This window comes from Chinchilla lanigera, unplaced genomic scaffold (assembly GCF_000276665.1).
Source record: "Chinchilla lanigera isolate Chin_1 unplaced genomic scaffold, ChiLan1.0 scaffold00060, whole genome shotgun sequence".
NCBI classification, from domain to species: domain Eukaryota; kingdom Metazoa; phylum Chordata; class Mammalia; order Rodentia; family Chinchillidae; genus Chinchilla; species Chinchilla lanigera.
In genome coordinates this window covers 7,573,916-7,597,108 of record NW_004955461.1, presented here as the reverse complement: position 1 = coordinate 7,597,108, position 23,193 = coordinate 7,573,916, and the positions used below count along the sequence as shown (strand labels likewise).

General features: G+C 42.8%; 1 protein-coding gene across 1 annotated transcript in view; it reads right to left on the bottom strand.

The window, feature by feature from the left end:
* The window catches only part of Tg (thyroglobulin), a 216,191-nt gene that overhangs the window by 106,350 nt on the left and 86,648 nt on the right, over window positions 1-23,193 (bottom strand). The window contains exons 35-37 of the mRNA XM_005398023.1: window positions 19,395-19,457; window positions 11,489-11,620; window positions 9,741-9,905 (exon numbers count right to left, since the gene is read on the bottom strand). Coding sequence (XP_005398080.1) covers window positions 9,741-9,905; window positions 11,489-11,620; window positions 19,395-19,457 — 360 coding nt within the window. The remainder of the gene's footprint in view (window positions 1-9,740; window positions 9,906-11,488; window positions 11,621-19,394; window positions 19,458-23,193) is intronic.

Below are 23,193 nucleotides of genomic sequence, written 5' to 3'. Positions count from 1 at the left end.
GGAGGTATGATAGACATTGTGAAACAAAAGGAAAATGTTCAAGGGTAAAGGGCAACTGGGATGTGGGAAAAGAAAAAGGAAAGAAGGAGAAATTTTGTATGTATGTATATACAGGACAGTTAACATAGTTGAACTACTGTCTTCTATTTCTTTGCTGAAAGAAACAATTAGTGATTCATTGATTTATCAGTATTGCATGTCTCTATTTGTTTTCGTGAGAAACCACTTTGAAGATATCAATATGTAATAGAACAAACATTGTTAATTTCCTACCACTTTGTTTGTAACTCTGTATTGTTTGTATTGCTATTTTGCCATTCTGTAAATGGTTGTCTGTTTGCTAATGTTTTCCTTCTTTTATTTTTAAAATAAAAAAAACAAGAATGTAATTTTTTCTGTCATCAGATCAGATTTTTGTCAACAAATAAGTTTATAGCAAATTTACAAAAAAAAAATTGAGTTTTAGAACATTTGAATTTCAGCAGTGCAGCTAAGGGACTGTAGACCATATTCACATTTTCCTGGTGAAAAGGTAGGGTTAAGGGCAGGGGTAGGCAGACCATAAGGGCCAAGTGATGATGGGGGACTCAAAGCTCAACTTGGGAGCCCAGCCCTGACCCAGCCCTGGGTACACAGCTAGGGACCAGGCACAGCATTCTTTTTCTGTGCTCTGCACCATGGCCCACACATGCAGGCCACCTGCCTGTGTGCTCATGTCCAATTCCCAGTCCATGAAGTCATGATAGAGCCCCTGGCTAGGCCTGCTCACTGTCTGTGCATCCCAGCCCTTCTGTGGTACTTCCCACCAGACACATTCATCTACACCCACTCCAACCTCATCCTGTTTCCTCAGCTCTGTTTGCTTTCATACATTCGTTGAGTTGGTGCATTTCTGTTGAGCCTGAGCTCAGTGCCGAGTATGGCTTTCTGGGCCTTGGGACAGGGCCATACTAGTTCCCTACAGGACTCAGGGTTCCACAGAGGAAGTAATGAACACGAGTGAGGAGACACAAGTGACATGAAAGGAGTTTTCATATTCCTAACAGAGGATTTTGTCTGCTCAACTCCACTGGGAGACAAGGCCTTGCTGCTTTCTCCACAGCCCCTTCTGTAGAAACACATGCATTCTAGCAACCATAAACAGAAGTGTGGGTAATGGAGGTAGCCAGTGACAAGTAGCATCTGCCCAGCCTTCAATAGTGTGTTATAAACGACAGTGGTCAGCTGGAAGGGATTTGTCCTTAATGGAGGTATGACCATAGCTGGAGACATTTTTGGTGTGTCACAACCTGCAGAGGAGCTATGACTGGCATCTAGTGGGAGACCCTAACATCCTACAATAGGCAGGACTTAATAATCCCACCCCCAAAGAATTTTACAGCCCCAAATTTCAATGAGGTCTGAGCCTGGGAAACCTGGTATAGGGTCCGTTCATGATGGCCATGCACTGGGAGCCATTCCAAGGAGGCAGAGCCCACTGACAGTCTGGGAAAGGGCTTTACATGTGGGGACTTCGTATCAGGGAAAACACCTTTTATATTTCTAAGCCTTAATCTTCTGTCCTGTTAAATAGGAATGGTAGCAGTACTGTAACACAATAATGTCAGGAATAATTCTGATACTGCTAATGTTCCAAGCATAGTGCCTCATAAATGGCAGGAGCTGGCCATGTGGATGGATGGAGGAGTGCATGGCTGCAGGGAAGATGAATTGATGGATGGATGGATGGATGGATGGATGGATGGACGGATGGATGGATGGATGAATGGAAGAGTGGGGGAGAAACAGAGAGAGGGAGAGAGGGAGGGATCCATTTATGGAGAGGAGAGAGAGGGAGGGAGCTATGGATAGATTTATGGAGAAACAGAAAGAGGGAGGGAGGCACCAGTGGATTTATGGAGGAAGGAATGGAGAAGGGATGGATAAATGAGTAGAAGGAATAAAGGAAGGGATAGGGAGAGAAAGGGAGGAGCAAGAAGAGCAGGGGAAAAAACAGAAAGAGAAAGAAATGCCAGTGAAGCCTTCTCTGTTGCAAAAACCCTGGAGCATGAGTTAGAATCCAAAATGGAGACTTAGGAAGAAAAGAGATCTGTTTTGAATTTGGCCTCAATCACAAATCATGACTGACCACCCGCTCCCATTCCTTCTCACATGGTTTTCTGTTACAGTCATCAATCACAGGGCCTAAATTTTCTCAGTCATTTCATGACTGAGGCCTTGGGAGTGAAGCCAGAAAAACATAAAGGTGAAAGCATTGTGTGGGAAGGGACAGTGGTATAGTCCACAGTGCCATCCAACTCAAGGACATGTTAGAGGGGCAGCTATCCCTTTTGAATTCTTTTGCAGAAACAGTGGATTCTTTCCAAAATACCCACATATTTAGGTCATGTGACCACGTGGCCTAGTTACACCAAATTCATAGAGAAGCAGCCTAATCTATTTTACAGATCTCAGTCCTGAGCACCAAGGCATTTCTTTGCATAACTACCACATAGATTGGCATTACTGGTGAAATGCACTATTAAAATCTGCCTAGCTTGAGTTGATAATATAAATTTACAGATAGAGGAAAGATTGAGGGCCTAGGACCTACTCAGGCTTGGGAAACACTCTCATGATGTGAAGTGGAGGAGGGGCATAAGAGAATATCCTTGGTACCCAACAGGACTGAAGGACTATCAAAGCTCAGGATTGAGGCAGGACAAAATCCAACCGCTTCCTGACTCTGTCAATAAAGTTGTATTGGAACACTGGCATGTCCATTACTTTTAATATTTTTCCTTGATGTTTTCATGCTGTAGAGGGTGTTGAATAGTTGTAATAGAAAGTTATGGCTGCAGAATTTAAAAGAGTTATTTAAGAAAATGTGTGACCACTGCTCAGGAGACAGGATGAGAGATATAGCCAACACCATAATGGTTGCTCATGTCCTACAGTGAACATGCCTAGCAAGGAGGGGCTTCCCCATACCCACGGAGTTCCTATACTTCCTAGTCTGCAGCTTTCCCCATTGATGGGTTTTTATGCTGTTCTCTGCTGACCCGTAGAGGAGACCTTGCACTCTTTCACTCAAGAGAATGCTTGACACTTACCAACTCTGTGTGTCCGTGTGTGTGTGTGTGTGTGTGCGTGTGTGTGTGTGTGTGTGCATTGCTAGGCATGCTAAGCTAAGCATGTGTTCTACCACTGAGCCATACCCCCGGCCCTAAATGTTTTTTTGACTCATCTCGGCTGGGAACAGTTTCCTTCTTCAAAGCCTTTATGTTGTGGCAGTTCAGCAGCATGGGTCCATAGACAAAAGGTGATATTATGAGACAGGAGATCTGGCTCCATGCACCCAGCCAGTGTGTCCTCACTAACTATGTGAAATCAGAGAGCTTAGGTCCTGCCACCACCTCATTGCACCATGCCATACATGAAGGAGAAGGAGCCTGCTGATGAACCTTGTCTCTGCCAGGGTCAGACTACTAACTCCTATCTGGCTCTGCACCATGGTTTTCCTCAGCACAGGATGGCAGAGGTGACAGCCAAATGACTGACCTGACCTGACTGAGGATGTGACCACTTTCCTGGAGGAGAGTTTCACTTCTGGAATGAAGTGTTACTAGGTAAGAGATAGCCATGTGAGGCAGACTCAGAATGGGTAAGGGCTAGGCAAAGATTATGACAACCCCTGAAGTTCAAGCTCAGGGCAGAAATGTCACAGGGCCTGTATTGTGTAGAGGGAGGCCAGGTTTGGTAGGTGAAACCTGCAGAGAGGGCTGGATCTGAAGGTGATGGTATTGAGTCCAGTGGTATGCTTGAGCTTCCAAACTGCTGCCAACCTCTAGTGGATACCAGTTGTCTGATTTGCTGTAGGTCGATATTTGGGTTGCGTAGGTGTCTATACTAAAATCACAAATCTCTTGGCTTTGGTTAAGATTGGTTCATGAGCAGTTCTTAGGGTTTGTTAGTATCCAGTTTATATTTGATGGTATTCACATGACTTCACTGTGATAGCCAAGGTGATATAGGTGTTGCTATCAACTGGTTTTCCCGGTATGCCAATATCTAGATTCCCTGGAGGCTATAACCAATACTTCAGCCAATTCCTGAAAAATTAGATACTGGGTCAAATAAACTGCAACCTTCTCTCTCAAATAAATGGAGGTAGTTGGTTTCTGGGACAGAGTAAAGGCAAATAGTTATCCATGCCCAGAAGATATCTCTGCAGCAAAGCTATGCACTATAATCAACCAGCAAACCTCGGAACAGTAAACAAACAAACAAAAAAAAGAGAAACATGAGAAAATAAGGTAATAGCATGCCTCCAAAACTTCCCAACTACCCCAAACCTAATCCAAAGGCCATCAAAGGGAAGGAAATCAAAAGCCACACAACAAAAATACCAGAAATGGTACAAGTGGAGGTAACAGAAAAGATCAGTAAGACGTGTGATAAATTCAAAGAAGATGTAAATAAACAGATAATGATCTTAATGAAACAAATGATCAGTAAGTCTAAATAAAACACTAATAAAATCCATCTGAGTTAAATAAAGAAATGCAAAATATGAATGATCAGCATAGAAAAGAGTAGGAGTCCACAAAAAAATCTCCAAATAGAAATCCAGGAGATCAAAATATGATTGGAAGTCTGAGAAGCAGAAGCAACCAGTGTGATGGAAAAATATCAGATCTAGATTATAGGGTTGTGATTGGTGATCAATCAATGAGAGATACCTTAAAAACAACAAGAGAATGCAATAAATTAATCCAACAACTGCTACATGATGCAAAAAAGACTAAGAGTAATGAGAATTAGGGAAAAATCAGAAGACACAACAAAGGACATTATGAATACCTGTTTACAGAAGTAATACCAGAAGAATTTCCACACATGGAAAAAGAATTTATCATGCAGTAAGTGAGGCATATAGAACCCCAAATAGCCACAATCATAAAAACCACTCCAAAACACATCATAATCAAAATACCAGAAATTCAACACAAGAGCTTAAAAGCTTAAAAGCTTTTAGAGATAGCAATGATTCTCTTATAAAGGAAAATCATCAGAATTACAGCAGAATTCTTAGCACTAATCTTAAAGGCAAGAACAACTTGGAGTGAGGTATATCAAGCCCTCAAAGAAAACAACTTTCAACTTAAACCAATTTATCCTGCAAAATTATCTTTCAAAATTGATGAAAAAATAAGGTATTACCAATACAAATAGTACCTGAAGAAATTTATGACCAAGAAACTAACATTCCAAAAAATTCTCAAGGAAATCCTAGAAACAGACAATCAAGCTAACCAAAAGTTCCAATACAATCAATGCCAGTAGGGTAAGCAATTAAACAGAAGGGAAAGAAAGGAAAATGGTAACAGGAAAATAATACAATGACAGGAATAGGTTAGTACTTATGAATTATAACTATCAATGTGAATGGTCTCAATTCACCAATTGACAGACAAAGATTAGCAGAATGGAACAGAAACCAAATTCCTATGGTATGCAGTACATAAGAAACACATCTTTTTTTTTTTTTTTTTTTTTTTTTTTTCCGGTACCAGAAATCAAACTCACAACTTTGTGCTTGCCAGGCAGGTACTGTACTGCTGAGCTAAATACCCAGCCCCTAAGAAACATATTTAAGCCATAAAAAGAAATTTATAGACTGAAAAGTTAAAGAAAGGAGAAACAATATTCCATGCAATAGGAAGTCCCAAAATAAGGAATAGTAGCTACCCTGTTTTCAGATACAAACCAGAACAAAAATCAATGAAATGAAGACCAAAAATCCCCCAAAGCATCAATGAATCAAAGAAGTGGTTTTCTAAAAGAATAAACAAAATGACAAACCTTTAGTCAATCTTACCAAAAATAGAAAAGAAAAGACACAAATCAATGTAATTAGAAATGAAAAAGGTGAAATTATCACAGATAATGCCAAAATCCAGGAGATTATTAGTAACTACTTCACAAACTTGTACACCAAAAATTGGAGAACTCAAAAGGAATAGAGAGATTCCTAGATATATATGAATTACCAAAACCAAAGAAGGCTTAAAAATTCTGAACAATCCAATAACAGCCAATGAAACTGAAGCAGTAATCAAAAATAATTACTAAGAAAACCCCAGGACCTAATGAATTTACTGCCAAATTCTACAAGAACTTTAGAGAAGATCTCATGCTAATACTCCTCAAAGTCTTTAATTAAACTGAGAGGGATGAGTACTTCCAAGTCATGCTGGGAAGCTAGCATTACCTTCATCCTCAAATCAGACAAGGGCAAACAAAAAAGATAACTACAAGCCAATCTCTCTAATGAACATAAATACAAAAATCCTAAACAAGATACTGGCAAACAGAATGTAAGAAATCATCAAAAAGTTCCTATTCTGCGACAAACTAGGCTTCATCCCAACACTGCAAGGATGGTTTAATATATACAAGTAATATAATCTATTACTTAAACAGAAACAAAGACAAAACTCATATTATCACTTCAATAGATGCAGAAAAAGCCTTGGATTAAATCCAACATCCATTCATGATTTAAAGAAATATCCCTGAAGAAAATAATTATACAAGGACCTATGTCAATCTGATAAAAGCCATTTATGACCAGCCTACTTCAAACATCATATTAAATGAGGAAAAATTTTCCTTTTACAATCAGAAACAAGACAAGGGTGTCCACTGTCACCACTCTTATTCAACATAGTCTCCAAAACACTAACCAAGAGAAAGAAATAAAAGGGAGACATACAGGAAAAGATGAAGTCAAAGTATCATTATTTGCAGATGACATGATGCTCTACATAGAAGACCCAAAAAATTTCACCAAAAGATGTCTAGGGTTAATAATCAAATTTAGTAGCATAGCAGAATACAAAGTAAACAGACAAACATCAATAGCATTCCTATACACTAATATGAGTAAGAAATAAGGAGCCAGGGATGTAGCTCAGTGGCACAGTGCCTGCCTAGCAAGCTTGAGGTCATGAGTTCAATTCCCCATACCAAAAAAAAAAAAAAAGAAAGAAAGAAAGAAAACAATATCATTCACAGGAGCATCATGAAAAATTAAACACTTAGGAATTAGCCTAACTAAGGAAGTGAAAGGCTTCTGCAATGAAAATTATGTCACTCTGAACAATGAAATCAAAGAGGACATCAGAAAATGGAAAGATATCCCTTGTTCTTGAATAAGCAGAACAAATGTAGTCAAAATGGCTACACTTCTAAAACTGATAAATATATTTAACAGTTTCTATCAAAGTGCCAATATCATTTCTCACAAATCTATAGAAATCAATCCTAAAATTCACATGGAACTAGAAGCGACCCAGCATAGCAAAACAATCCTAGGCAACAAGAGCATAGTAGGAGGCATCACAATCCCAGATTTGAAGTTATACTACAAAGCTATTGCATTTAACACATTCACATCATGGCTGCAACTTGTATGCTAAGTGACTTAGCCCATCAATGGTATATGTACAATTGTCTCATCAAGTGGCTTTTTTTTTTGGTGCCAGGAATCAAACTCAGAACCTTGTGCTTGCCAGGCAGATGTTTGTGCCACTGAGCTATACCCCTAAGCCTTGCTTTTTATTATTTTTATTAGTAAAAAGACTAACGAAAAATGGTTAGGTCCATTTGTACCACCAGTCACACCAGCTGCCCAGTAAAAGTCATGCATGTACCACAGCTGGTTCAAGCTAGTGAGAACGTGTTAAAACAACGTGGTACTGGCACAAAAACAGAGATAAGGATAAATGGAACAGAAGAGAAGAAGTAGAAAAACCCCAGACACATTCAACTATTTGATCTTGGACAAGGGGGTCAAAAATATACACTGAAGGAAAGACATCCTCATTAATAAACGGTGCTTGGAAAGGATAGCCATATGCAGAAAATTGAGTCTAGACCCATTTATCTCACCATGTGCTAAACTATGATCAAAATGTCTGAATGATATAAATGTTAAAACAGAAATAATCTGCTGGAAAATAAAATAGGTAAAACTCTTGGAAGACCAGGGATAAGCAAGAATTTTCTGAACAGATTCCCAATGGCACAAGAAATAATACCAAGGATTGGGGCTGGGGATTTAGCTCAGCGGCAAAGCGCCTGCCTGGCAAGCGCAAGGTCGTGAGTTCGGTTCCCAGTACCGGAGAAAAACCAAAAAAAAACAAAAACCAAAAAACAAACAAAAAAAAGAAATAATACCAAGGATCAACAAATGAGATAATATAAAATTTAAAAGCTTTTGCATATCAAAAGAAACAATCAGCAGAGTGATGAGACAATCCACAGAATGGCAAAAGATTTTTGACAGCTCTTCCTCAGAGAACTAGCATCTAGGATATGAAGACCTCAGAATAATTACACCTCCCCAAAATTAAAAGCCCAATAAAAAAAAAATGGGCATTCAATGTGAATAGACACTTCTCAGAAGAAGGAGAAGTACAAATGCCCAATGTGGCCAATACAATACAGGAAAAAAAATGTTCAACATTGCTAGCCATTAGAGAAATGCAAATTAAAACAACACTGAGACACCATCCTACACCAGAAAGAATGGCTATCATCAAGAAATCAAATAATAACAAATGCTGCAAAGACTTGAAGAAAAAGGAACACTTCTACATTGTTGATGGGAAAGTAAACTAATACAACCACTAGGGAAATCTCCACTGTGTGGAGAATCCTCAGAAAATCAAACTTAGAAATTCCATTTGATCCAGCTATTCCTGTTTGAAGTATTGTTTCAAAAAAATTAAAATCATCCTATTACAGGGGTATATACATACCTATGTTTATAGCAGCACAATTTCTAATAGATAGATCTCGGAAGCAGTCTATATGCCCATCAAGAGACAAATGGACAAAGAAAATGTGATGCTTATACACAATGGAATACTATTCTGCCATGAAGAAAAATAAACTTAAGGTATTTGTAGGTAAGTGGATGCGACTTGAGAACTTAATAGTAAATGAAATAAGTCTGACAGAAGCTTAAATATCACATGGTTTCTCTTATATGGGAAACATGTACATAAGGAGGAAGGACAGGAGGGAAGGAGGAAGGGAGGGAGAGAGAGAATAAATAAATATAAGTGGGGGAATGTTTCTCAAGTGGATCAAGGAACAAGAGAAGGGGCATGGGGCAGGGGGTGACGGGAAAGGGAATGGAAAAAAGAATTGAAGGAGAAAATGATGAAAATAGAGGTTTTGAAAGTGGGAAGGCAACAAGCAGGGAGGGAGAGAGTCAGGGAAAGAAAAAAAAAACAAGAATTAAGATGTGTATTGCTATGAACCAGCTTCCCACAACAAACGTAATCATTATGTACAGAAAACATGTACTAAGTAAATAAAAAATAAAAGCAATTAAAATTAAAATCCTGCCACCTCACAAGATTAATGTAATGCCCAAAAGAAATATGGTAAGTGAAAGAATTCTCTTAAAAAGCAGTAATAAAGTGGCCTATTTTATATTATACTAAGGAACTCAAAGGCCAAAACGGCTTCTCTAACTTAAAGAAATAAATTAATAAAAGTGACACAAGGAGTTTTTCCTATTTTCCTTCAGTCCATCCTAGTTGAGGGCCACCTTTCCTTAGGTAATTTGGCTAACTTCCTCTTAAGAATCAATAAAGCCACTGTCTACCAAGTCACCATACAGACAGTCCTGCAGCTTCCCTCAGGTCCCCAGGGATGGCCACCCAGGCCAGGCTGGGGCTCACCAGGCTTGCGGTAGATGTGCGTGGCCTCTTCATGGAGCAGGAGCCGGCAGTTGTGGCCTTGCAGGCTATGTGTGCAGCTCTGGGTGTCAGGGTAGAACACACACCGCACGGCCCCAGGCCTGGTCTGCAGAGTGGTGGTGATGCAAGCCTGGTGACGGAAACACTCTGCAGGACAGAGGAAGGACAGAGAGGTGTGACCTCAGATGTCAACTTCACTAATGCAACTACGTATGATGGTATGAGTCCATCCACCCGCATAGTCATTCATCCTCTCTTCCATCCACTCATGGAGCCATTCTCCTATTCAACATGTCCCCATGAACTCTATATATCGTCCACCATCCTTCCAAATAATGACAAAGGCATGAATCTATGTAGGCATGCATCCATCTACCCATCCATCCTTTTATTCACCCACTGGCCCATCAATCAGTTGGTCCATCCATCCTTCTATCCAACCATGCATGCCTCCATGAATCGTCCTGTGTCATCCATTTATCCTTCCATCCAATCATGTCTCCGTGCATCCAAGCACCCATCCTTCCATCTATCTCTCCATCCTTCCATTTGTCCATTCACTGTGAAATCACTCATTTGAACACCTACTATAAACCCTGTGCACTGTGCTAAGATTGAGAATAACATGGTGGTAGTGGTTGGGGGAGAACCGGTGCCCTCACTGATCTATTTTCCATCACAACAGTCACAACTCTTACTGTTTGTATAATTTATAAGTGGCCCTTGTCATTCCCTGCTGAAAATATTCCTGTGGCTCCTCAAAAGGTACGGGTTGAAGTGGTACTAGATGGGCTCTCCTTGTTCCAGCTCTTGCCTTTCTCTTCACCTAGTCTCCCTCTGCCCTGTTTTCAATACCTGCTCACCCCACACTCGTGCATGTTCCACTGGAGACTATCCCCTCTCTCTTGCCAGTTAATTGCTAGACAATCCACTTAAACTATCTCATGGCATTCAGTACTAAGAATGCCTTTAAAAATACTGCTGCATTGTTTAATTGGGCAAGTTGTATAGGCTTGAGTGCTCATTCAAATCCAGGCGTTGAGGGCTGGGGATTTAGCTCAGCGGCAAAAGCGCCTGCCTGACAAGCGCAAGGTCATGAGTTCGGTTCCCGGTACTGGAGAAAAACCAAAAAAAAACAAATCCAGGCACTGGTGACACCAACTAGTTGTGCAGTACAAAATTGGTACTTCTGTACGTGCTGGCCTGGTCTGAGTGATAAACATAGCTTTGTGAATACTAGTATCCAACCTTGTAGGGGAGATTCATTGAACTCATAGAATATTAGAGGGCTTCAGAATCGTGGAAGGGTGTAAATGGTAACTGAATTTAGCCACTTTTAGAAGCTAAAAAGTCTTTGCAGAACATTCCAAGCAAGTGGCCACCTAGTTATTGTTTGAACACCAATGATTAGAAACTTTCTAGAGGAATTATGCATCTCTGGATAACTTTGCCTATTAGAAAGTTCTTCAAATTGTATTGAAGAAAATCTCTTGAAATTCAAGTTTACTCCAGGCCTAAGCTTAGCCTATGAGCCTGACCACAGCAAGGGCTATGCAGTGGGACAGTGAGGAGACTCACTCAGATCTCCTCCTCTCAGTTCCTACCAAGCACACTCCCATGTTATTTATCCTCAAATGTCTGTAAGCCTCTGAAATCAGGACCTTGAGCAGCTCTGCTCACTCTCAGCAGGAGACCTGCTGCACTCTTCCTGGCATGTGGACTCCTCTTACCCTGCAAGCAGAAGTCACGGGTGGCTGAGAAGTTGGTGGCAGTAGTGCTGATGTGGGCAACGTCAAAGTCCCTCATGGATGGATCTATAGCCACTGAGGAGACAGTCAGGGACTGCCATGAGTCCAGAGCAACTAGGAGAGAATGCAAAGGACAGCCAAACAGTTATGGCCTGGTTCATAATGGAAACAGTAGAGGCAATGTTCCCACTGCTAACAAAGGCAGCCCGGGGCACTCTTTACAGGTTTCCATTCTTATATGACCCAATGCCTTTATCACCTGCATCTGAGGTCTCTGTATACTACAACCAGTTAAGTTCTGTCTATGAGCCACATTTTTGTGCTACACTGGGGAGGAGGCTGCAAAGTTTAAAAACCTAGACAAATAAAGCAATTCGCAGTGGAATGGGAGAAAATTCTAGAAGACAAAGAACCCATGGAGATACAACTGAAACAATTCAATAGCCATATCAAGTAATGATGGTAGGAATCAATGTAGCAGGTCCCACCTGGCACTGTGCTGAGGTCTCTTTAGATACCATGTCTCTTCATCCTCCCTACATGGCCTGCAGGGGATACTGGCATGCTTCCCAGATCCCACCAACAGGGGCTCTCATTTCTCAGTCATTAGGAAATTTGTGGCTCGTAGTTTTCATCCAAGGCCTGTAAGAATTACCCTTGATCTGAAAGAGGTGGATCCCTGATCCAGGGACAGCCTGCATCCAAAAATCCAGTCATGCCGATGAACAAGGCCCAACCTCTGACCTCAACATGGATGATTCTGAAAGGCAGCCCACTTCCACTCCCCAGGGAATCCCAGGGCCTTTGCTGGACTTGCACTGAGGCTCTTCCATTGTCTGGCCTGGCCCCCACTTACAGCTGCTGGTTCCTGGGGTGCTCTGCATGCAAAGCCCCATCTCAGAGTATCTCCTGGGAAGACCCAGCTGAGATGTACTGTTTTAAAGGTGAAGGTAATGGGGCACAGAGACACATAGATGACTTGCCTGGGTCATGGCACCTCAGCAACAGGTAAGAACAGAGCTTTCTCGTCCCAACTATGGCACCTATGCCCAGCCTTTGGTGGCTGTTCCAAGCTGCCTTGCAAGCCCTACACATAGCACAGAGTGCAAGGGAAGAAGATGGAGGGAGGTAACCTAAGGGGTGACGTAGAGAGAGGTAGAATTCAGAATTCTATCAGAATTCAGCTTCCATGGGACCAAGGCCATGGCTGTAGACAGGTTGTGTGACTCTGACAGGGCAGAGGTAGGTCCGTGCAGCAGGGTTAATGTTCTGCTCTGAGGAAGCACTGCACATCTAGGTCAGTGTGTGTTACACTGTCCACAGATCACATTGAAGAGGCCACGCTGTTGCTCCCAGCAGAAGCTGCCTGAGCATCCTGGAGTACTGATGTGGAGCCCCAGAGAGACAGGGAAGTGAGAATAAAGGCTGATGGAGAAATGTACCTCCCTTCCTTCCTTCCTTCCTTCCTTCCTTCCTTCCTTCCTTCCTTCCTTCCTTCCTTCTTTCCTTCTTTCCTTCTTTCCTTCTTTCCTTCCTTCCTTTCCTTCCTTCCTTCCTTCCTTCCTTCTTTCCTTCCTTCTTTCCTTTCTTCCTTCCTTCTGCTCTCCCCTCCCTTCCTTCTTCCCTCCCTTTCTTCCCTCTCTCCCTCCCTCCCTCCTTTCTTCCCATTTCTCTTTTTCAGCATAACATGGTAGTTGATCTATTACTAAACGTTAGTGTGCAGGCATTACCCTGGCCTAGCAGAACACTATAGCAATCTTAAGCATAGCACTTTACAATCTATAAACCATGTCCACCTCATCACATTTGCTCTTCACAGCACCCCAAAGTAGGATCAAGGAGAGCCTCCCCTCTCAATGCCTCCCCTCACAAATGAGAAATTGGAAGTATGGAGAACTTACAAGAGTTTATCAAGAACCTGGGGCAGGAGAGCAGGGTGGAAATTTAGAGGTAGCCTCTGGATCCCAACCAGAGATCTCTCTGGCCCTTGGAGTCCCCTCTGTCTCTGAGGCACTTTCTAAAACATTAGCTCCAGGCATGGAAGGCTTTTCCTTTGATAGTACCATGTTCTTAGCTGTGTGCAGAGCCTGGAATCTCTATCTCAGACTTGTCTTTAACATGTAGCACTGGGGTGCCTGTGTGAGATTTAGAATGGTAAATACAGCAGCACACAGTTTTTCCCATGTTTGTATTGGCACAGGCCACTGCTGGAAGCAAAGATTCAAGGTCCTGGTGTGGATGCGTTCTGGTGCCTCCTCCTGCCACAAATGCTGCTTTCTTGCCCTGTCCTCACATGGCACCCAGCTGAGAGAGCAATCGACCTCTCCCCTGTCTCTTTCAAAAGGACACTGAAGCCCTTGTCAGGGCTCTGGTCTCATGGTCCAACCTGTCCCATGGCCCCACCACCTAACATTGTCTCCCTGGGGGCTTGATTTCAACATAGGAATGGGGGAGCACAAGCATGCAGGTTTTAAATTAAAAAAAAAAAAATAGAAAAGATTCATCCAGAGAAGTCACCAAATAATGTGACCAATTTTCTCCAGGCTCAGGAAGAGGGAGCCCAAACCTGCACCATCCTGCACCATCCTGCACCATCCTGCACCATCCTGCACCATCCTGCACCATCGTCAGATTGGGGTTAGTGTCTGTTGGCTCTTGGACCTAGCTAGATGGCAAGTGACTGTGGGCTTCTATCCACTGAGGCACCTTCCACAGGTTCCATTTCCAGGGTCAGGCCAGACACTTTTACACAACATGATCATAGAGTGGCATATTTTTAGATAGTGAGGGCACTGCAGTTTTAGAGAAAAATGATGATGGGTTTCAGGACCAAAGCTGGCAATCATGGTCCTAAAATGGGAACTTCAACCACAGTCCATGTTTAGGTTGAAGTCTGGAGGAGGTGCCATAATTAAAGAGTGATTTTCATCTCTGAAGTCAAAGCCGGCTTTTGCATCACTGTCCCAGGGCCTGGAGCTAATCCCCTACCGTGTCTTCCACCTACCCCTCACGTCTGCACCTGGTCTGCACACACCCCAGGATGAGACTCTGCTGTTGCATAAACTCCATCCCCTGGGCATCCACACACAGCTCAGGACAACTCTGAGAAAAAACTCTTCATGGATAGAAAACAGGATGAAGCATGAAGGCTGGAAGACCCTGGTAGCATTTCATATAAGTTTGCTGTTTACTTCCCAGGAACCCACAACACTATCGCATTTAATATCACAGCACCCCACAAGGTGGGCACAGCTATTGTCCATGTTTTACAGACAAAAAGACAGGTGATCTGTAACACACCTTATCTGGTTGGCATAGTCTGCCTTAGCTTAGCGAATTAGTCAGTGGTGTTTGATATAATGCTGGATTCCTCTCTAGATGAAGGAGGGGACAGTCTCCAAGCCCACCTAAAAGGGCATCATTCTAAAAAGCTGAGTGCATAGTTTATTGCTTTATCTCATTTGGGGCTTTGTCCTACCTTTCTAAACATAGTTTATAGATTGAAATACCAGTGCCATTTATTTCAGAATATAATCTCATATACTTGAAACCTCTGCTATCATGTGTTCAATACTTATACATAAATGAATTTGCTCTAGTGTGTATCCTCTTTTTTCATTCATCTTTTTGTAAATTCTAGCTCCACCCCACACTCCTTAAACTAAAGTCATCTTACAACGTATTTTACCATGTGATGATAAACGTCTTCCCACATTACTATGTTTTATAAAACATTTTCTTGGCTATTTATTCTTTTGGAGGAAATTCAAAACCATTTTGTCAAGTCTGTCAGGCTTATTATCTGGAATGATCAAAAGGTTAAATATTGCTTTGTTTAGTTCATTGAAATTTTAGGATGTTTAATACTTGTCATTAAAAATGGAATGGAGGGCTGGGGATTTAGCTCAGCGGCAAAAGCGCCTGCCTGGCAAGCGCAAGGTCGTGAGTTCGGTTCCTGGTACCGGAGAAAAACCAAAAAAAAAAAAAAAAAATGGAATGGATTTTTTTTCCATTATATTTTCCAAATGGTTACTATTGGCATAAGGGAGAGCCATTTGTTTGTGTGCTGGCGTTTTCCTAACAGCATGCCTTACTCAATCAACAGCAAGACAACTCTCAGCCATGGATGAAAGGTGGGCTCTTCACCACGAGGCTACTTTGAAATGGGACCAAAATTACATCCATGTAAGTAATGGTCTGCCTCAATGGGGCACTAGTTTGAGAACCCTCTGAATTAACTAATTTAGGTATGTATTTGCTTTTTCATTCATCTATTCATTCACTAACTGTTTGTCGGCCTCCTTCTATACAGACTACACTTGGCAGCAAAAGATGATACCCAGGAAGAACAGGTGAAAATTTAGAGCTGCTCCTTGTCCTAGCTCCTCCTGTGACATCTGCCTTCTAAGCTGGCCTGAGCCTGGTCTTTTCTTCTCCACACTGTTCCGGCCTCATCCATTTCACTCTGGTCACCACTGCAGACCCCAGGGGAGCCTTCCTGTTGCCAGTCTCAGCCTCACGTCGGTCATTCTCACACAGTAGCCTCCTAGAAAACCCAGATCCAATTACAGCACCTCCACCTAGCATCATCAGGACCCAGGCAAGTCTGTGGTCATCAGGGGTATCCACTGAGGTCTCCAGCTGCATTAAGACCCTTCTAGTTGGTCCTGGGTGCCCCAACTTGCTGGCTGACCAAACCCATTGTTACAAGTGGAAACAGGTGTGTGTTTAGTTCGTAATTTGAGATATGTATGGTAACTCATATCAATCCCCCTTATAGTAAGTGGGAATACTGAGGATCTGGGAGGAAAGATCACAGGGGCATCCCATGATCCCATAACACAAGGTTACAGAGGATCCCTCAGTGTCACAGAACCTGGCTTCAGACCCCAGCAGCATTCACAGTGACTATGCTCCTTCCACCCACCTCGCTATAGTCCAGGAGCTCCTCTACTAGCCAGTGCCAGGCCGGCCAGGCCTGCACAGCAGCAGGTCTTCTTGGCCTTGGCCATATTGCAGTGGATAAGTCGTGGCAACACTTGCATACAGTAAAGACAACGAAATGTGGAAGAGTTTACCAACAGGCTTTAAGCCTTTGTGCTGTTGGAGATGAGGTCCTGTCCTATGCATTCGCTGGGAAACAATGGCCCTGGAGACTCCCTAACATCATGTGGCCCCTTCCTTCTGTGACCAAATACACTAGCAACAAATGCTACTGTCTCTTGGGCAGGCATGAGTGCTTGAGAATTTATATGAAGATTGTCTGATTCTGTTTCACAATTCTTTCCTGAGATGAACAGTATTATTCTTGATTCACAGAAGAGGAAAATGAGGCTCAGAGACGGCTACTGGCTTGCCTAAAACCACACAGCTGGCAAGCAGCCAGTCAGTATTTGAACTCAGGATAGCCCCATGTCATGCTGTCCCACTGCAAACCACAGAGTTACTGAGGGGACAGGCAGAGAGGAGGGCAGGATCTGGGAAGGAGGATGGGGCAGCAAAGAGCAGGCATCCAAGTGGAGCAGCCTGAGTCACCCCACAAGTGGGCAGGGATTGACTAGATGATGCCAATTGCTTTCACTTCCTTCCCAAAACACTACCCTCTTCTCTAAAACTTTGTGTCATTCATTGCCGTGTGATTTCTTTGGTACAATGTGATGTTTTGATTTATGTAATATGGAACTCATAGCTGAGCTCTTGGGCACACTATGTGGCAGCTCTGAGTCTTATTCTTGTAGTTTAAGTGAAAGGGTTCTATAAACTTGAAGGTACAACATGAAATAATATACTATAAAACCAATGACCCTTTGTTTCTCTTGTGACTAACCAACTAATTAGTTTATTTGATAATTATCAAGGTCTCCTGGTATGCAAATAATCATCTATTTACTCTTATAGAGATGAGAAAACGAATTGGAATCCATTGCTCCTTAATTAATTAAGAAGCTTAATTATTAAATACCCAGATTAGGCAGTTTATAAAAAAACAGTGATATTTCATTCCTGTTTAGCAGACAGTGACACTTAATAAATGCTAGCTATAACTCTACTGTCACTTCAATTACTAGCGGCATTTTCACGTGCTATTATGAAAAGTCCTGAAGAATCAGTGAAAGCTGAGGCAAAGCGTTAGGCCCCAAACTACCCCCACGCGTCCCGACACTGCCACAGCTGCCTCCTTTCCATAATTCCACTGCTGTCTCCCAGCTGCTTTCTTCAGTGGCCCACTGGAGCAGAAGTCTCTAATGACACCGGCAATGGTCCCACATCTGTGAGGTCATGCGCTTGTGTGTTCACCAACTTGTAATCATACCTTAGGCTGCCAACTTCAAAGACTCTATTAGAGGAATTTATAACTAAGAGAAAATTACATGGATTTCTACCCCCTCAACATCTCCATAAAAAATTATAAGTTCCTCACAAGCAAAACACCGAGTGGACAGTTGGAGGCTCTGCTTGAGCCTGATTACTCTCTGCTTTCTATCAAGACCTGCCAACCCAAACGTCCCTGGTACAAAGGCTACCTGGAGGCAGCCTGAGAATTGGTTTCCTAGGAGCAACTGAACTCTCCCATGGGTTATAGTGTATAATCTTGGGCAGCTTGGCAAACTGCAGAACTTCTGAGACCCAAATGCATGTGCAGAAGCAGTATTAGCTGTTCACTGCAGTTCCAGGGCCTTGGAAGCCCCCTGGCTTGTGGCACAAGGGCATCCATGAGCCTGGTGACCCGCCCGAGACCACACATGACTATATATATATGACTTTGATAAAACAGAACCAATAACCAATTCTGGCCAAAGTCTGGCTCAGACATGTAGTATCCCTTAGACCAAAAGAGTCCTAACCTGTCTCTAAGCCACAGCTCTACCAGTTGCAACATACTAATGGTGACAAATGTCCTTCTTTAGGATATCTCAGCAAACAGCACCAGGACACATGTGTAAAGTGCTCTGCAGACACATGCTGTGTAGGATGCTCTGGGAAAACATCATACAGGTGCTGTACACATGACCTCTAAAGTAAGGTATTTTAACTGTGTGCAAAGCAAATGGATAACATGGGCTGAGGACATTTTTAGACTGTGAGTCATAGCCTTGGTGTTAAATAACTCCTTCCTCCACAAGCTATGTTCAGTTCTGTGGTAAGGCCATAATGACGGGTGTCTGGGCCCCCTTGCATATCATATCACAGGTCAGGAATTAAAGTAACGTGGTCTCTGGGCTGAGCAGTGCCTGGAGCCCAGGCTACGCCTACCATGTCCTGATAGACAGAGGCAGAAGAGAGAATGGTACAATGAGTCCTGGACTTCCTTGTAGCCTCCACACTGCCCTTCCCAGTACACGGGCTGGCCCCCTGCTTCCACACTACCACACCCTTACAGCCTTGCAGCTATTCAGAGCATGTCTGGGTGATGGCCTGAGTGCTGTGGCAGTGTGTAGGAGGGAGGACAGCCACGCCCCAGGCTCTGGGCTCTGGGTTCCTGGGTATGTGGGCAGTGCTTCAGCCACAATCTCACCCTCTGTGCCTAGTAACCAGGGGCCCCAGTTGCTGCATTCTAATGCAGAGTTGCTTCCCCTTACTTCTTGGCCACCAACACCACCGTGCGGACATTGCCCCAGTACTGGCAAGTCTAGCCCGCGCTGGTAAGTGAAGCAATCCCTATAATGGGATGGGGAGAACTGGGCTCACTCCCACTGTGACCTGCTTAGCTGTATCACATGTGGAAACCACAGGAGTGGCCTCCTGTCTGCAGCATGTGTGTGTGGTTGGCATGTGACCTCCCCACCGACATGTGTGCACCATTAGGACATGTGAATGTGAGAGCACTGGGGAAGATGGAAAAGAAGCTGGTACCCTGCTGAGAGAGGTGAGAAGATGATGCACTTACCCTTTGTGGTGAAGGCAGGGGGAACAGCTGGAGGGCAGAAACTGGGGACGTCGCTCAGAGCAACTAGAAAGAAGAAAATACAGCCTTTTAGCTCATTTTCACAAGTCCAAATAACTGCGCCCTGAAGATTTCAGCACAGCCCAGGACAGGATGGCGGGAGGAAGTCAGACTCTCAGTAGACAGATGGGCAGCATCATACCATGCCAGTCAGGTTGTGCTATGTTTTACTGAGGTGAGGTGACAACCAGCCTCACAACTCAGTGGCTGACAGCAGCATGGGGCTCCCTCTTCTGCATCCTATCCTAAAGCAGGGAGTGACAGATGGCTTCCTCAAGGCTTAGGCCAGGAAAGGCCCTATCTTGCCCCAAGGCTTTCCCTTTGCTACTCAGGCCAACAAAGATGCAGTGAATTTCAGTCTTATTCTGACAGCTTTTGTGGAGAAGCGACACACACCACTCACTCACAGGTCATTGGCCAGTCCACTGGTCAAGATGAAGAGGCATGGCCCATCATACCCCAGAGCAGGAAGCCAGAAACACACAGCAAACCCTGCAAATGCCCATTATCACCCCTTACTGGCTCTGTAAACTGGGCAAAGCACTTAGCCTTTCCAACCTCATTTCCACATCTGCACAATGGGCACAGTGCTGCCTACCTCACCAAGGACTATGGGACCACAGGAGATGATATAAGGTATGGTATTTAGCACTATGCCATGCAGAAGAGCTCAGTCAATGACAGCTATTAATGGTAGGCCTCGTGACATAAGGACACATGGACTTCGGAGGCAGACAGACCTGAATTTGAATTCAATATTCCAAAGAAGCAGTGACTCTGCTAACCTTTTTGGTAACCAGTTGTGGCACTGGCAGAATGAGGATGATCTAAGAATGAAGGGAGGTAGACTGCTTCAGTTTTGTGGCCAACGCTAACGCTACAGCAGCCAAAACGAAGTTCAATCTGTTCATGCTTTAGATGGAAAAGCTGCAAAAGCGTTCAGCGTACCTTCCACATCCACAGGAAGATCATGTCTTCCTCTCATACCAAAGATCTAAGGCACAAGCATAACACACAGTCTATACCCATTTGAAAGGATGAGGAGGCTCGGGTTGTACAAGGTTGTTATAAAACTCAGCAGACTGGCCAAGTCATCCAGGTTTACAGAGGAAGTATGTCATCAACTTTGAACAGTTGCAGTGGGAAAAGGGAAACAGCACAGCTGTCCACATGTGCATTGACCCCAGCAAGATGGTTATCACCAGGCTAAATTTTGGACAAAGCCTGAAAAAAAAAGATCCTTCTGTAGAAAGCCAAATCTTTCCCACAAGAAAGAAAAAGGGCAAGTATAAGGAGAAAGTATTGAGAACATGCAAGGATAAAGTAATCATATATGCAACTGTCATTAAACAGCTAAAACTTTTTTAAAAGAATAAAGTCGGGGGCTGGGGATTTAGCTCAGCAGCAAAGCGCCTGCCTGGCAAGCGCAAGGTCTTGAGTTCGGTTCCCGGTACTGGAGAAAAAAACAAACAAAAACAAAAAACAAAACAAAACAACAACCAAAAAAGAATAAAGTGAAGGAAGGGAGAGGAAAAAGAAAGAAGAGGAAAAAATACATATGTATACACAGGATAGGTAGGATAATTGTACTACTAATATCTGTTGGTTTATTGAATGGAACTGTTAATGTGTAATAGTTTCATCAATCTTGCATGCCTATATCTGGTTGTGTGTGCAACCATTTTGAAGATGACATTATGTAATATAACAACCATTGTTAATATCCTATCACCATGTTTTGAAATTCTGTTTCATTTTTATTGTTCCCTGTGCTGTTCTGTTTTCTGTATTTGTTTTTGTTATTTTGGTTTTTTTAATGAAAAACAAAATTTATACATATATATAAGGATAGCTGGAATGGGTGTATTGCTGATGTCTGTGGTTTATTGAAAGGAACGGTCAGTGCTTAAAATTTTCTTTTTTCTTGACCAGTTTTGCACATTTGAATCTGGTAATCAGAATGACTGATCTGAAAACAACAATATGCAGTATAAGAACAATTGTTGAACTCCTACCATCTTGTACGGTGAAGTTTTGTATCATTTCCAATGTTTTTTTTTTTCTTACTTGTTACTGTCTTTGATTGATTGATCAATTTACATTCTTACATCTGGTGGACTGAGCAACTTCATTAAAGATAACAGTATGTAGTGTAGCAACCATTGTGAATTCCTATCATTTTGTTTTGAGGTCATGTATCTTTTTTGTTTTATCTGTGTTATTTTGATTTTATCTTCACTGTTGTTTTTTTTTAATTTTTAAAATAATAAACAATAAAATGATAAAAAAGATGAAATGAGAAAATACCCCACCCCCCATACACGGTGATGTGTGGATACTAATCATCTTCTCCTTTCTTCTCAGGAGAGAGAAACTGTGTGGCTTTGACTGCTTTCTTAGAAGTTTTATAGGACTCTGAGCAAAGCAAAGGCCCTGCCCCACTTGCAAGACACATATAGCTGCAAAGAGGAGAGACAGTTCTGATTCTCCTCGAAAGTAAAGAGAACAAGTACCTGCAGCTCACCCCTTCCAGGAAGCCTGGACTCACACTGCTTGACTATAGAGCAGCAGTTTGTTCCCTTCCCCACACGCTCACCCAGATCCTCTGAGCTTCGAGAACCTATCCGTCCTGTCTGTTTAGCATTCACAACTGTTTAGCCCGACCCTCTGCAGTTCTGTGCTAAGATACATGGAACTTTCTGTTCACCTGGGAACACTAACTTCAGAATTCATCACTGAAGATTTTTTTGGGGGGTCCCTCTTGTTCTGTGTTTGTGTCTTTGCCTCCTGGACCTTAGAAGACTCATGCACTTCTCTATGAACACAGTCATGGGACAAAGGTTGCAATGGCTGGTGTGTAGACTTGTCTGCTGAGGCATGAAGCTCCAGAGTCAGGAAGATGCTTCCCTCATTCTTGTAACCCAGGGTCTACCACAGGCTGCTCTTTAACATCTGTCCTTTCACTCAGGCCAGTTCTGCCCTGCAGTCATTTTGAGACAGTCAGAGACCACCAAGGGGGAAAAGGCAGGTGTACTCCTGGGCCCTTAACAGAAGACACATTAAAAGTTCTATTTGTGTTTGTTTCTGAGGCATTCAGGGACTTAAAAAAGGTGACATTCACTTGGGTCTACAGATGCCCAATGAGTAATTTTGGATCAGATGCATTCTCAGCTTTGCACACAAGTCATGGTACTCATTCAGGGAATGTCTGCCTAAAAACTAGAAATAACCTATCATCCCCCTTCAAAACTGAGGACTTTCAGATAAGCAACTTACAGGGTCATTTAACTACCAATAGATGTTTAAAAAGCTCCAGCCATTGTCCTAAATATAGTCACCTTAGGTTCCAGCAAAGCCTATGCAAAACTGAGACTGCCCCAAGCAGAAACACTTATTTCTTGGGGACCAGATTTCTGTGTCAAGCAATAATGACCTCTCAAAAGCTATCTTGTCAACCCTGAGCTCAGAAAATGATCCAGCAAACCCTAGCCCAGTTCAGTCCCGCTGTAAAAGTTGGTCTCTTTGCTTTGTTAATGGACCAATCTGATCTTCCCCATCAGAGCTGTATCCCCTTCAGCCTCATGAACTGAAGTCTTTCCTGTTTTCTCTTACTTTCTAATTCTACCTAATAAATCAGCCTGTGGCTGTCATTGACATTCTAAAGTGCTTTTCGGAAACAAGATGTCAAAGACCTGCTCAGAAAGTGTTCAAATCCCCTTCTCCTCCCTAAGGGGATCTCCTC